The 15,893-nt window shown below is 40.7% G+C and overlaps 1 protein-coding gene across 4 annotated transcripts in view; it reads right to left on the bottom strand.

Annotated features, from left to right (window-relative positions):
* Positions 1-15,893, bottom strand: part of DIAPH3 (diaphanous related formin 3) — a 549,655-nt gene that overhangs the window by 511,892 nt on the left and 21,870 nt on the right. For 3 of the 4 annotated variants that reach the window (XM_070471159.1, XM_070471157.1, XM_070471160.1), the window contains exon 2: positions 9,494-9,526. The exons of the other annotated variant lie outside the window; for it this stretch is intronic. In XM_070471159.1, the coding sequence (XP_070327260.1) occupies positions 9,494-9,526 (33 nt within the window). The remainder of the gene's footprint in view (positions 1-9,493; positions 9,527-15,893) is intronic. 4 annotated transcript variants of the gene reach the window in all.

Genomic DNA, 15,893 nt, shown 5'->3' with positions numbered 1-15,893 from the left:
TCCATTCTAAAAGAAATCAGTCCTGAATATTCATTGGAAGGACTGATGCTGAAGCTGAAGCTCCAACACTTTGGCCACCTGATGCAGAGAACTGACTCATTTGAAAAGACCCTGATGCTGGGAAAGACTGAAGGTGAGAGGAGAAGGGGACGACAGAGGATGAGATGGTTGGATGGCATCACTGACTCAGTGGACATGAATTTTGAGTAAACTCCTGGAGTCGGTGATGGACAGGGAGGCCTGGTGTGCTGCAGTCCATGGGGTCGCAAAGAGTCGGACACAACTGAGCAACTGAACTGAAGTGTACTGAATATTCAAAATATTTCAAAGTTATATTTATCTACATCTACTTAAAGTACAGTTTCTAATTACATATACTCAAACAGTATAATATTATATGCCTGATGGAAATATAAATTAGTTCTATAAATATCACATTATTTTCAAGACCCAGACAAATAGTACCCAAAAATTACCTGAAGATATCAACAATTGCTTTCTACATACCAACCTGACACAAGCACCTTAATCCATTCTGCTGATATCCATGAGTAAAATCATTAAAGAAAAAAAATTACTACCACACCTGCCAGTCTGTATTCCAACCTGTCCTTTGAAACTCAGCTGAAAAGTCACCTTCTCTATGAAGTCTTCTCCAAGACCAAAACTGATCTTACCATTCACCATTCCAGCCCAGTACAAATGTATACCGGTTTTGCGCACAACTTTTTTTCCGACTGTTCCCAGAGGGCAGAGACAGATTATTCATCTTTGCATGCCTATAACAGTACCAAGCCCTCAATAAAGTCTCCATGAATGAATGGATAAAAGGATGAATAAAAAAAAAGATTAAAAAAAAGGATGAATAAACAAGTCTGCATACCCTACTACATCTTAGCATACTCAACTCTGAGAACTCTTGATCTTATTTCCAAGTTCCTACTGATTTGAGGAGGAGCTCTCTAAACCAGCCCATAAATATTTAAAAACCCAAGATGGCACTTAAGTGTTACTACTGAAAATCTAAATACAGGAAGTGCTAATTAACTCATATTAATGTGCTCAGAAAGGCCCACCAAACTGAGTGAATAGTTGAAGTTTTTTAGGACTTATTTTCAGGTATACTCAGCTGTCCAGCGGGCGTGTCTCCTTTATTCGCTTACTGGTTGACTGTTGGCTGCGCCGGGCTGTGTGCCGGCCTCTCAGTGCGGGGGCTCCCCTGCTGCAGAGCGCAGGCGCGGGGCCCCCGGCTGCAGGGGCCCCGGCTGCAGGGGCACCTCGAACCCTCCCGGGCGAGGCTCAAACCCACTCCACTGCACTGGCAGGCGGATTCTTAACCTCTGCACCGCCAGGTAAGGTCCTGGTGTACTGACTTTCCACAGAATATTTTGAATATATAGTTTTGCAGAAAAGCTGTGGAATATATTATGATACATTTTGCTTTATCATTTGTTTTTAACTTTAAAAGGAAAAATAAATTAAAATGCAAAATAAACGTAAATTACAGTACAGAAAGCTTTAAATCGTACTAGGCCAGTATAAGATTATTTTAAATTATTCTTTTCCGTTGAACTTATTTTTTAAAGAAAAAAGTTAATGATTTAGGTTCCATGAGCAGACTTGGGAGGTAGGCACAAATTCAGAAAATCAAAATCATTTTATTTTCTTTCACAAGTGTGATGTCTAATGTATATGTATTCCACAAGACAGCGCACATCTAGGTCGGTACAGGTAGAGCCCGCAGGGAGACGAAACGGAGGCCTGTGGTGGCCCAGCCGCGCGGGAACACGCGGAAGGCAGCGCGGGCAGCGACACCGAGCCGGTCTGCAGGCCCGCGGAGGAGGGGCCGCTTCTCTCGGGGCCCTCAGCACGCACACCCAGACCACGGCGGCCCAGGGTGGGCACCGGGAAGCCCCCACGTACACCTGGGAGCAAGCTGCCATTGTTGCGAGATCTGTGGTTTCCAGACACGTTTTTGTGTTCTTTGCAATTAAGAAAACATATCCTGTCCTGTTGGTATCTCTCAGTCACACACACCACCACTCCTTTGAGACAACTTTTCCAGTTTTGTTTACTTACTAGAAATACTCAAAACAGTTCATTTCTTATCACAGAAAACTCCTTAAATATAACATGTCTTTACAATTATAATTTCTCAGGATTAAGATCAATGGCTAGGATACAACTTTTCCCGGTCAGTTTCAAGGTCAGAAGACTCATTCCGATGACTGCAGGAGAAAAGCAGGAAATAAGGAAACATGCTTCCAGATTTTACACTGGTACTCTCAACCGAGAGAGGGACAGAGCTTAAGTGGCAGTGTAAGCCTTTGTGGCAAAGATCGTGCTCCCTGGGGCCAGTCTGCCAGTTTCCCGGCTGCTTCACATGACTTTACACAAGTTACTCGTCCTCCCTCTTGCCTCAGTTTCTTCATCTTTGAAAAATGGAATAGTAACAAGGCCTACTTAGCGGCTTGTTGTGGAAACTAAATGTGTTTATAAAGCTAATATTTGGAATGCTACTTGGCACACAGCTAATAAACAGTCCTCACTATCACTTAACACACCTTTTTCCAAGCAGCACCTGTGTTTTTACATTCTCTGAGTAAATTCTCCGGCAACTTACTTGACTCCTACTTGCTGAATGAGAGATGTGTATCAAGTTAGAAAAGTAAGGTCCTACCATGGAGGCCTGTGTGACACGGCAAAAAGCTTTAGGCTTGACAAGCTTTAGGCTTGACCTATAAGCAAAGGTGCAACTAAGCAATTACAAACAGGGCGGAATATTATCAGGCATGCAATTTAGATAGGTCATTCCAGCTGCTGTGCAGGAAGCTGGCCTTTTTTTTAAGTCAGATTTTTTTTTTCACACGGTGGATCTTACTTCCCTGAATCAGGGAAAATCCATATGCTCTGCAGGGAAAGTGCAGAGTCTTAAACACTGTACCACCAGGGAAGTCCCCCAAGAAGCTGGCTTTTTAGGAAGCAATAGAAAGTTGTGAGAGTCCTGACCAAACACTGGGAGGGTGAAGACCTTCTATGAAAATATAGGAACAGAAATATGCTTAAGAGGGAAGTGAGAAATTTAATTTGGAGCACAAAGAGTTTCACATAAAAAGGAGACATCCACCTGAAGGTATTCAGTAGGCCAACGCATGGATGCCTAGCTTGCAGCGAAGTCACAGACAGATACACACAGAGGTGACCACCCAAGCCAAGTACCACAGACAAAGGGGAGCAGAGTGGCTGCAGGAAAGCAAGCTGAGAAATGACAACAGCCTAAGAAATGTGTAAGTCTAAAGGCAAAGCAGACACACAACAGAGACAGAGAAGGGAAAGTCCGAGCGATGTGAAAACCTATGAAGTTCGGTGCCACAGAAGCCAAGAAATCTTTGTTCTTCAAAAAAAGATAACTATCAGGCAGAGCAGAGAAATCCATTAAATGTCCAAAGACTAAAAAGTAGTGAATATTACTGAGGATAAAAAGGACCATTTCATAATGATAAATTGAAACAATACAAAATGTATATGCACTTAATTGCAGAGCTTCATAAAACATGAAGCAAAAGTTTAAAGAACTAAGAAGAAAAATTTTTTAATCCAAAATTATAGTTGGAGACTTCAACACTCCTCAATAATTGTTAGAAAAAGCAACAGAAAACCAGAACATAGAAGATGTGAACAACACTATCAACCACCTTGGCGTATTTACTACTTATAGACCGATTCTAACAGAAACAGAATACACATGGAGCATCCACCAAGACGGCCCACATTCTGGGGCAGAAAGCAAGACTCAAATTGAAAAAGACTGAAATCACACGCAGTATGAAATCACTGGTCACAAGGGACTTAAATCACAAATCAGCAACAGAAAGGTACCAGGGAAATCTTCTGATATTTGAAAATTAAACAAGATATATCTAAATAATCAATGGGGAAAAGAAGAAATCAACAGGAAGCTTAAAACTATTTCAAATATTCAGAAGATTAACAGCTGAAGTAGTTCTCAGAAGGAAATTTACAGCATAAAATTCTCATTAGAAAACAAAAGTTCTCAAATAAATCATTTAAGCTTCCACCCAAAGAAGCCATTAAAAGAATAAAACAAAAGTACAGAAATAATAAAGATAAAACAAATAAATGAAAATAAAAGAACAATAAAGAAAATTAGTGAGACCAAAAGCCAGTTCTTTGAAAGAATCAATAAAATTGATAAACCTCTAGGCACACTAATCAGGGGAAAAACAGAAGACAAATCACCAATATCAGAATAGGAAAAAAAGGAAATAAATACAGATCCTACATTAAAAAGACAAGGAAATATCACAAATAATTCATAATTCAACAACATAAATAACATGAAGAAAATTCCTTGAAAGATAAACTACCATGTCTCAGTCAAGAAGAAACAGAAAATTTGAATAGCCCTGAATTTAGTAACAGACATCTCATCACAAACAAGAAAGGAGTGGCAAATAATCACATGAAAAATGTCCAACATCATTAGTCACTAGAGGAAATAGTGTGTATCTTATAGAGTTAAACCACATAATTCGCCCTCCAAAAAGAAAACACATGTCCAAAATAAAATTGAGTTCAAATGTTCATAGCAGTTTTTCATAATAGCCAAAAACTGCTAACAACCCACACTGTTGAATATATAAGCCAACTTTAGTATTACCGAACAAAGGAACACCATTCAGTAATAAAAAGAGCAAATTTCTGATACACCCAAATGTTAAATGAGTCTCAAACACATTACGGTAAGTAAAAGAAGCCAGACACAATGGCATGAGGCAATGTGATGCCATTTAAATGCATTGCAAAACTCAACTACTGGAGAGCTGAGAAAACTGACTCGTTTTTTCCAAGAGCCGGGAAGGGTGAGGAGATCTGACTGCACACGACAGCCCTCTGGGCTCAGGGAGCACAGGTGTGAGGCAGCGTTTTTTGTCGTAACCGCAGTGACTGTGTACATTTGCCAAAAAGCATACTGCACTTTTAAAATTAACGCATTACATTATACGGAATCATCTCTCATTTTTCAAAGTGCTTTTTACTAATTACTAATATATATCACCTAATTTAACTCTAAAAATCCCTATAAACAAGAATCAAGGCTCAAGAGCCCCGTGACGCACTCAGAGTCTCACAGCTGGTACGTGCAGGGCGGGCACACTCACCCTCTCGCCAACACATACCCACATGGGCTGAGCAGATGCTCACAGAGAGCTCGGGACCTCCTCCGGCTGCGGTACCGGACGTGTCCGTTTTGCTAGTCGTAACTGTAGACTATTTTGGTGTCATGAATCAATCTAGTGGACTGGACCTTTCTTTTTTTCATGGGATATATAGGAGTAAAAGGAGTAGAGAGGAAGGAAAAGAAAAAGATCAGAGTTCATTAGGCTTTTTTGTTGTTGTTGTTCCGTCGCTAAGTCGTGCCCGACTCTTTGTGACCCCATGGACTGCAGCACGCTAGCCTTCCCTGTCCTTCACCATCTCCTGGAGTTTGCTCAAACTCATGTCTACTGAGCCAGTGATGCTATCTAACCATCTCACCCTCTGCTGTCCCCTTCTCCTCCTGCCTTCAGTCTTTCCCAGCATCAGGGTCTTTTACAGAGTCGGCTCTTCTCATCAGGTGGCTAAAGTACTGGAGCTTCAGCTTCAGCATCAGTCCTTCCAATGAATGGGGGTTGATTTCCTTTACGATGGACTGGTTTGATCTGGTTTGACCATTATGCTTAGAAACATTAAATATAGGTTCTTAAAAACTTTTGTTTCAACAGAGAGAATCTGTGTATGTGTGCTGGGCTACAAACTAAAGTGCATTTCTTACTGTGGATCCTAGTCAAAAAAGCTTGAAAACCATTGCTGCAGGCCACACAAGGGATTACAATAGTAATGCTGGCTATAGCAAGATAAAGAGAGGAAGATCAGCAGGAGGACTGCACTTTAGACAAATGGTTCTGAAGGACAAGGGAGAAAAAAGCAGGTCAAAAATAACCCCTACCCCACAAAAACACCCAGGGGACACTTTGAAGGAAAACTTAGCATGGTGACATGCACATTCAATTTCATCCAGCTTACCTTTCACACTTGGCCCCTCACTGTCCTCCTCCCAACCTTTTTGTCTCTACAAGGAAACCTTTCTTTTCAACCCAGGTATAAACAAAAGAGTGTTGTAAGCTAAATTACTTTTTTCACCTTTATATTAGCCTAGCACCTTGAACAGCATTTTATACACAGTAGACGCCCAGATATTCATAGAACGAACGCTGTTTAAAGTATATTAATTCTGCCTATGGACCTCAAGGCTACAGTAATACTCCATTCTCTTAATCCAACAGTGTCCTATGAAATTTAATTCTGACAGTAATTTAAGAAATAACCTTGAAATGTGAAGTACTTTTGCAAGCCTTTAACAAAAAGCAACCTAAGATGAGTTTCTAACATTAGTGTTTCCCAGCATGTCTCGATTAATGTTTTTAAAATATTGTTATTCAAACACATGACTACAGCAGACATCATTTCTATATGCCTTCTCCAAAGTTCTGCCCCAAAAAAGTCTATTCACGTCAGGAAGTTCTATATTAAAGGCATACATGCAACATATGTTACAGTGGTGGGAAAGTTTAATTAGAAAACACATTGCTAGCAGACATCAAACATCAGTGGCAAATGCTTCCATACGCTGCAACTCATCAGAAATAGCTTAAAGAGCCCTCAAAGTATCCAGCTATCCTTTCTCTCCTCAAATCTCTGCATGATCTGTGACACACACACACACACACTCTAAGACTCAACTGCAAATGAATCGGTCACGCCACCCCCTGTCCACACAGGGAAGTATCTCTTACAGCACGTAGATAGAGACAGAACTGAATGCAGCAGCTCAACATACTTTAGCTTAAATGAGACTCACCAAAACCCTCTGAGGAAAGCGGAAAAGGTACAGAATTAGTCCTGCTTTATGTGTAAGTGAACCATCTAAGTGACCTGCCATGGTCACAGAGTGAAGAAGTGGTGAAGTTCTGTCTTCCAACGAGGGACTCCTGATTCCACGTCCACTGCTCTTTCCATAGGGCAGCAGTCAGCAGTGGCCGAGAAGGGGCTGACTCGGGGTCTCCTGCTTAAGACAGCCATGCTTCTTCTCTGGCCTCCACAACCCTGGGCCAGCGGCCTAGACGAGCCTGCCTGCTCGAGCCTCCCCTGGGAGAGAAGGGGAACAGGGAACCATCTAAGGAGAAAGCAGGCAACAGTCAGTGACCCAGGCAGGTGGTCAGAAAGGCTGGGAGCAGGTCCTTGTCAAAGCTGCTCCACCCTGTGGAGAGCCAAGATCCATCTCTGGAAAGCCTGCCAGGCCCAAGCGAGGACCAGATGCAAGACAAACACAATACCAGGCAGGTTAGCAAAACCAAGACTCACTCTTTCATTTGTTCAACAAACTGATGAAAATGCTTAACATGTGCCAGACAACTTGTCTGGAAGTATTAATAATAACATACTGTCTCAGTCTTCAAAAGATTTAAACTAGTGAGAAAGACGGATCATAAATCATATACTGCTTTGACAAAAATATGCACAGAGTACGGTAGAGCCCAAAAGTTCTGACCTTACAAAGCCAAGGGACAAGGAGAGGAGAAAGGTGAGGAAAAGAGGCAGGAGGGAGAAAGTCTTCCCTGAGGAGGAGCCCATTAACTAACAGAAAATCAAAGCACACTGGCTTCCAGCGCAGTAGGCTGAAGCCACTCTATAGCATGACCCTGATTCTAGACCGTGGGGTAGAGACTGAGGTTTGGCAAAGCGAAAAGACAGAGTAACAAAACAAAGGTAAGGGCAGGATCTGAATGAAAAGAGGGAAAAACCAGAGAGTGTCCATAAAATGTGAACAAGCCTCAAGCATATCATCACAGAATGCATTCAGCAACAGAAGGAAGCAATGACACATGCCACAACATGGATGCACCTTGAAAACATCATGTCAAGTGAAAGAACTCAGTCACAAAAGAGCAACAGATTCCATTTATATGCAATGTCCAAAAAAGGCAAATCTACAGACAGAAGATAGACTGGCCATTGCCTAGGTCTAGGTGCATTGGGAATAAATTGGGAGTGACTATTTATAGGTACGAGGTTTCTTTTTAGGTGATGAAAATGTTCTAAAATTGATTGTGGTGATGGTTTTACAGTTCTGCAAATATATTAATACTAAAAAACCACTGAACTGTCCATTTTAAATGGGTGAACTACATACTATATGAATTATATCTCAGTAAGGCTTTACAAATATACGTTAATTCTCATAAAAGATCACACATAATAATCGCACATGGTTTTACTGTCGGCCTTAAGAAGTAATCTGAAAGTTAAGTCAGCACAGCAAGTGTGTGAGTTTGGAGTGAGGAGGAACAGGACTTCAGCCACAGCTACACCAGTGCCAGCCGTGCGTATGTGGGCGAGCTACCTACTTCAGTTGCCTGAGCCCCACTGCGCTCAGCACTAAATGAGGACATCACCCACCTTGCAGGGTGAGAAGTTATACCCAAAATCTGCATTACTGCTCAATATTACCACCATTTCTGAATATTATCCTATTAAAAAAATGTTATCCAGAGAAGTTTATATAAATATCCTTTCCTTAGATTCTACCCAGAGGAGTAAAATGTAGAATTCTAATTCAGTTTTTTAAATCGTGCATGTCCAGATCTATGTCTCATTCATCTTTGTATGCCCCCTGAACCACGTGCCTAAGATGGTACTTCAGATTATCAAGGTGCTTTCTGAGTGCTCACTGAATTCAAGGTACTGTTTCACATTTGACATAATGTGAAGCTGAATTCAAATCCTCGTTATCAGAGTGCTGCACTTGGCCCTGTAGCATGCTTCTGTATTATTGATGTTACTGTTTATCTGAATCTTGTCAGTCTTTACCAGTAACCTAGAGTTACATTCAAAAATATATTTCTCAGAAAAATTTATTTGAATATATAAAAATCTATAACAGGTGCTATGAAGTTTTAAGTACTTATAAGAAAGCTTATTATTTTCAGCATTCAGAATATAGGGTAAGGCATATCTAGTTCTCTCGTTTTCAAACAAAACTTTAAGAATATATCAGTGATATTTTAGTCTGGCTTACTTTAATTAGTAACTACATATTTTTGAAAAGCTGAGGTGTCTTTAGCTATCTTCTGTACTTCTTTTTGAAGTGTGTAATTCATCCCCAAAGAAAGAGAGCTGATTTGAATGATTCCAAGTTGATTAACAACTTATTAAACAAAAATTTTAAATTAACATATTGACTAGTCCCTTTTACTATTCAAAAGCAACAATGTAATATATTTCACCAGTCCAACCTTTATTTCAGCACTATAAGGAGTCCGCTTCCAAAACATGCAATGTGTACCAATCCTAAAGGTGCTAGTGGGGCACACCATCACCGTAAGAGGTTAGTGAAGATTCACAGCAAAGGAAACCGCAGGGGTCATCTTACCATGTCATCCGTCAGCGTCCTGATATTTAAATGCTGCAAATGAAAGAAACCAATCATATCAGTAATTTATAACAGCTTTTTAATTTTAGTTAGTAGAGTACATTTAAAATTCTACAATGTTAAGTTGAATATAATTAAGTTCCTGACAGTCTAATAAAAATGCATTATATACTGTTTTAATCACTTTCTCAAAAAGATGGACAAAAGTTACCTTGAATGTGATAGTCTCCTAAAATTTCTTGGGTTTGTAAACCTCACAAAATAGAAACCTCACTGTGGTACAATAAATATATTCTCCCAAATAACAGTATTAGTTACCATTAAGTATACAGACTTAGATGGCAATGGATGTAGGAATTTAAATAAGATTTTCAGAAAATTTTTCAAATGATAAAAGTAAAACTTATAATCTGCCATTAGCATGCAGCATAATAGATAATGAAGTACTTTGCTGGCTTAATTAACTTAAACAATTCCAATAACAGAGAAGAGAGTACTGGCATAATGACTATTTGCATCTTTAACATCAGTTTGATTTATCACCAGTGGTGACAGCAGACACTTTTCAATTTCACTGCTACTTCTTTGAGAACCCTTTTGCTGATTTCCTTGCTAGACAAAGACTAGGCCACTTTAGAAAGTGAGTAAATTGGTTTCCTGCAAAGTGGAATGCAAGAGCAAAATGAAACATCTGGAGGAAAAACAATCCCAAGTTTTTATAAATTCTGGAGTTGGGGAAGATTTTGTACTCAAGTAGCTGAAGTCAGTTTCCACTTCTCCTTCTTATTATTCTTTGTAGCATTTAACCTTTAAAATGGTACAGAAAGGGCCAAGCACATTTCCTAAACAGGAAATCAGGTCAGGTCTATGGTAAGTATAAAAGGACATATGTTAGCAGTCAACATCTAATTCTGGAGTAGGAAATGGCAACCCACTCCAGTATTCTCGCCTAGAAAATCCCATGGACAGAGAAACCTGGTCAGTTACAGTACACTGCACTGCAGAAGTCAGACACGACTAAGCGACTAACACTTCATCATCTAATGGAATAAGTAGCACATAGGTAAATTCAACATTTATCGACAGAATGAAATTTATCATTCACACTTGTAGCACGAGAATTCACCACTATGCTCATGAATCTATTCTCAATGACAATTCAGACTGAAAATCTGTACAGCATCAATCACTACCCTGGAGTCCTCTCCCTTCCAGAGATGCTTTTTCTCATAAAGCAGGAGAAACGGGGACGGAAGGGGCCCAGCATGAGCTGAGTGTACGCCAGAGAGCACGCGGCCGAGCAGGTGAGCACGCCACTAGGCTCCAGGCTGAACTGCCGGGTCAGCAGACCACATCCTCTGGGCTAGGAGCAAACCAGCAAGAATACGGGATTAACGAAAGAGCAATGCTGAAGCCTGGGCTGTAGAATTTACAGTTAATCACTACGAAATTCAGCACTGAATTAACAAGTACGCACAGGGGCCCGTGAGAGCGGGAGTGGCCCAGAGACCAGGACCAGAATTAAACCTAGGTCCACGTGGTCCTGAACTTGCGGAGAAAGGAGCAGCGGCAAGCCTGTGTGGGGCCCCCTCCTCTAGCCGCCAGCACAGGCGCCCAGCCAACAGCACTTGGCTAACCACGCGCGTGTGACCAGTAGCTTCAGGCGTGTCCGACTCTGCAGTCCTGTGGACCACAGCCCGTCAGGCTCCTCTGTGCATGGACTCTCGGGCGAGAACGCTGCAGTGGGCTGCCACGCTCCCCTGCAGGGGACCTTCCTGAAGGAGGAATCCAGCCCATGGGCCGTACGTCTCGGGCATTGGCAGCAGGGTTCTTTACAACTAGCACCACCTGCGAAGTCCGTGGTTAAACATACCGCTCTCTTATTCTCCAACTAGAAGATTTAGCCCAATCGCAATTCACGTCACACCTGAAATTGGTCATTTCAAGTTCATTTGAGAAGAAAAAAGGAACAGAGCCAACTTCTGATACAACAGCATTCTAAGCGGCCTAAGGCTTGGAAAGGAAGGCTAATGAAAAAGCATCATGCTGAAGTCCTATCTGGGAGAGTATGTCTTAAGCAAGTGAAAAACTGTTACTGACACAAATAAATAATCCCAAAATGCCAGTTTGAGTTGTCTGAGGAAAATGCCATAAAGTGACGTTAAAGGAAAGGGAAAAAACAACAGAAGCACACAATTTTAAGAGAAACGGGACTAGGACCTATGCAAGATTTATGAACTAAAAACTGCACAGAAGATAAAGTACAGAACATGTAGAGAATATAGGCTATACGATATAAAATTCAGAACATGTACATAAATAAGAGGAATATTTTTATCTACCTTCAAAGACCTAAAAATAGGACAGCCTTGTAAACTACAGTTGGACTCATAACTTTCAGAAAAATAGTCACTCTTGAGTAGAAATAAGACACATAAAGATTCATTTTTTGGTAATAGTTTTTTTTAATGTCATTAAATTATTTCAGTAAGGGTCTAGCAACTCAATTAATTTGTTACATGCTTGGCCTGTTCTTCAAAAACTATACAAGCATGCATGTAAGTCCAATTACAAACTATATTATTACAATCTTTCACAAAAAAGAACATGTGATGTATTACATCAGAATTATAAGGCTTACACAGAAAAGTAAGATAAGTCAAAGCGTGGGAAGAGGAAGTTTAACAGCCTGAGAGACGATCAAGAAGCTCAGGTCAGGTTCATGATTCCGTCTCTCCTGGAACACACTGATCTATCCGTTCTCCCTCCAGCAGGAGAAGCCAGTAGGCAACGATGGCAGCAGGGTCCAGGGCCCATGACAGGACGAGAGATGCTGACTTAAAGAAAACACATCTGAAAGTGTTGGCTGCTACATCAAAACAGTAAAGACAGAATAAGCTCTACTTCAAGATTCAGCTTACAGAAAACAGAGATTATATAGCTATTTGTTCAGCCAACACACAATCTGAAAAAAACCACTAAAGACAAACTAGCTCTAAAAAATCTGAGTAGATAGAAAGGTGAGTAATTTCTCCTAAAAAGTTAATTGTCTAATCACAGTCCATTTCAAACATGATGAGGGGTGCGGGAGGAGAAATACTAAATATTTAGTGAAAATATGTACAGGTTAGATTTAGTGGCATCTTTTGTAGGATCTCTGAAAACCAATTATTAATTCAAGTTTATTATAAAGTTTAGGTTATGTCAAAGTCCTAGATGTTTAGATTACAGACTTCTAAACAAGTGGAGAGAGAAGGACAGAATGACATAAAAGCCTCAGATAACTGTGGAGTTCTGGCCTTGCTTCTGTAGATACAAGACTACAAGGGTGACATCCTTAATTAAAAAAAAAAAAAAAAAGAACTTTATTATATTATTGCTCTTATACTAGTGCGTAAAATACTGTTTAAATGTCTGGTTAACCAAGACACTTAAAGAAATGAAGAAGTATTTGTTTCATAGCTACCAGTATGCCCCTGACTACATCCTCTCATGGCGAAAACAGGAACGGCCCCATCAATCCAGTTTATGAGCAGAATTTGCTGACATCCACACCAGAAAGGAAACAAGAACATAAAACCACTAGTAAATGAAATCGAATAGGAACACTTTTAAAAATAACAACCTGACAGCAACATTAGGGTTGAATCTGTGGGAGTGGGGGTATAAAGTTAAAAGCACAGAATGTTAGACCTATTAAAGCATTTACACCTAGATGTGGCTTTATGACCTTTAGTTCCATTATCTGGCCTATGATTCTACAGGTGTTAATGCTTTATAACCATGGGATAAAAACGAAAGTGGTGATAATATCAAAATACAAGTAACTCTGAAACCAGGACCACTGGTAACTGGTTAAGGTGTGGTACTTGCACCCTGGGAGTCTCTTCCTCAGCCAAACCTCACCCACCTTCCTGCGGTCTGATGTATCTCAAATTCCTAATTCTATTTCTCCCTAAAAAGCAAGCAGCTCTGCATATAGACAGGCCTTCTACTAACAACAGCTCCTAGCATGAATGGTCAACAGGATCACTCTGAAATTGAAAGAGAGAACAAGTCTTTAAATATTTTTCTTCAAAAGAACATAAGAATCAAAAAGCTGGGGTGGGGGACACAGAAACACAGAACACAGACTTCTATATTCCCATTTAAGCAAGGCATCAAAACCTTTATTGAAGACAGCACATGCTGTCAAAAACCAGACCTAGAGTTTTCAGAGTACTGTGCAAAACGCTGTCAATATCAAGAGGTATGAAGAACAGTCCTTCTACCAACTTAGTTAACAAGTAACAAAGACCAAATAAATTATGTAATACAAAGCAACACACAAAACTCTGAGGTTCACATGCAATGAGAAAAATATTCCAAACTGTAGCCCAAGGCTCTTAGCAAATTTTACATTTTCTTTCATTGGTTGGCACTTGTGGGTTAGCAGGGAGCAAGGGATCTGTCTACTGATGTCCTCAGACACATGAGGGCCCACCAGGCATCAAGCTAGCAGGCTCAGATCACTGTCAGCAGAGTCAGATCGTGGAAATATTTTAGAACAATTGCAACAAGCTGTTGCAATTAGTTCTATTAAGCTTATACCACTTAACTGGCTCATTATGAGAAATTACCAACAAGGGGGAAACTGTAACACTGTAAAACTTGTGAGTCTTCAAACACAAGTGACTCAGACCCAACTTGGATAAACTTGACCCTCCAGACCAGCTGGTTTCCAGCTTGTAGGTGTGTGCAAGAAACACACCAAGACCTGCTTTGTAAAAGCAGGTGACAGGCCTCAGCTGCTGACGGTCCTGCTACAGCAGGTCTAGGGTGGGGCCTGGGAACCTGCACACTTTGGGGCCCAAGAGAACACTGCTGCAGTGAACCCAGGACCCCATCCCACCACCATCAACATTAAACATCCCCGGGGCGGCATGCAGACCAACACCCTATCCCACGGGCCTTAAAACCCATGTCCCTGAAACAAAAGAACAGAAGGGTGCAGAGAAGAAGCACAGACGACTTCAGAGAAGTGAGAGACAGGGAGTCGGTAGTTGGGGACAGTCCCTGAAGGCACCCATTAGCACTGATTTAAGAGAATTCAACAATCTCTGGGTACAGGATGAATTGCCAATTGCATCGTTTATTCAAATGCTTAATCTCTTTCTAAGGTAAGATAATTCAGTCTCATAAGCATATATTTAGTACCTAACTATCAAGGATTGTTCATTATATCAAACCACAACATGACACTATTTACTTGATAAAATGGGTGACAGGTTCTGACCAACACAACAAAGTTACACCTTGAGAGCAAAGGGCCAGGCTCAACCTGCTCCAATTTTTTTTAATCACAATCTGCTCCAATTTTTTTTGAAGTCCACATTATTTCCTTCCACTGAAGCAGTAATGAATATGTATTTTAACCTAGTAACATTTCTGGTCCACACAACTGTCTTTATTTTAATATCAATGCTAATTATAAAGAGTATAGAAGTGGTAAATGCTACCACTAGCAACCATAACACTAGACACACCTGTGGATAAATCTAAGGGTCATCTCCCAGGAACCACACGATACACCTAGAAAATATTGTTCTTCAAGGGCTCCAATATCTCAGAAGGGTTCAAAAATAACACTGAAGCTTCGCTAGCCCTGAGGACAAGAGCAGAGCTGGCTCTTTGATACTACAAAGTAAAGCTTTTTTCACTTGCCTCACTGTTCATGTGGTCATTTTTGTAGTTCGAGGTAGAAGAAAGTGAGTGAGGCGACATTAAAACAGGTGGGAAGCAGAAAAAGCTCACCAGCACCTTCATCTGTTCCTTTACTCAAAACCGTAACCCTGCCTATTTCAAGATGACAAACACCTGTCTACTGTCCATTATCTATGGCTTCAGCACTCTCACCCTCTAGGAAGGCAGACCTGCCTTCTCCATAGCTCCTTCTTTGTAAAAGACCAGCTTTCAGGAGGAGGCATCATTCAACCATTTACACATGTGAAAAGAAAAGATTCATTTCTAAGAGGGCACAAGGTTTTCAAAAGGATCAAAAGTCTGCCACGTAACTGCGAGAAAACAACTACCTCTCCAGAAAAAGCAATTCTCAAATTGCTGCTTGGTACTCTCATCTGGATTACACATCACAGGGGCTGAACACCTTACAAGTCATGCTTTATTCTAGCAGAATTCTAGTGTTCCTCTTCCTTCAAAGGGAAAACCTAATGACTAATCCTAGGAACACAGGTTTCATATCTATTTTAAGATATTCTCTTCAGCTGTTCCAACTTCTTTCACCTAAACTACCCGATCAGAAACTTCCCTAATGGGTCCAAGAAAAGACAATTCAAACCCCTGAACCCCTTTACAAGTAGGTCTTGTTCCAGGTCATGAGAACCAAAAACCTTTTTCATCA

The sequence above is a fragment of the Odocoileus virginianus genome, chromosome 8, assembly GCF_023699985.2.
Source record: "Odocoileus virginianus isolate 20LAN1187 ecotype Illinois chromosome 8, Ovbor_1.2, whole genome shotgun sequence".
In the NCBI taxonomy this organism is placed as follows: domain Eukaryota; kingdom Metazoa; phylum Chordata; class Mammalia; order Artiodactyla; family Cervidae; genus Odocoileus; species Odocoileus virginianus.
Note: the sequence above shows the minus strand (reverse complement) of the source record. Positions and strands in the feature narration are given on the sequence as shown.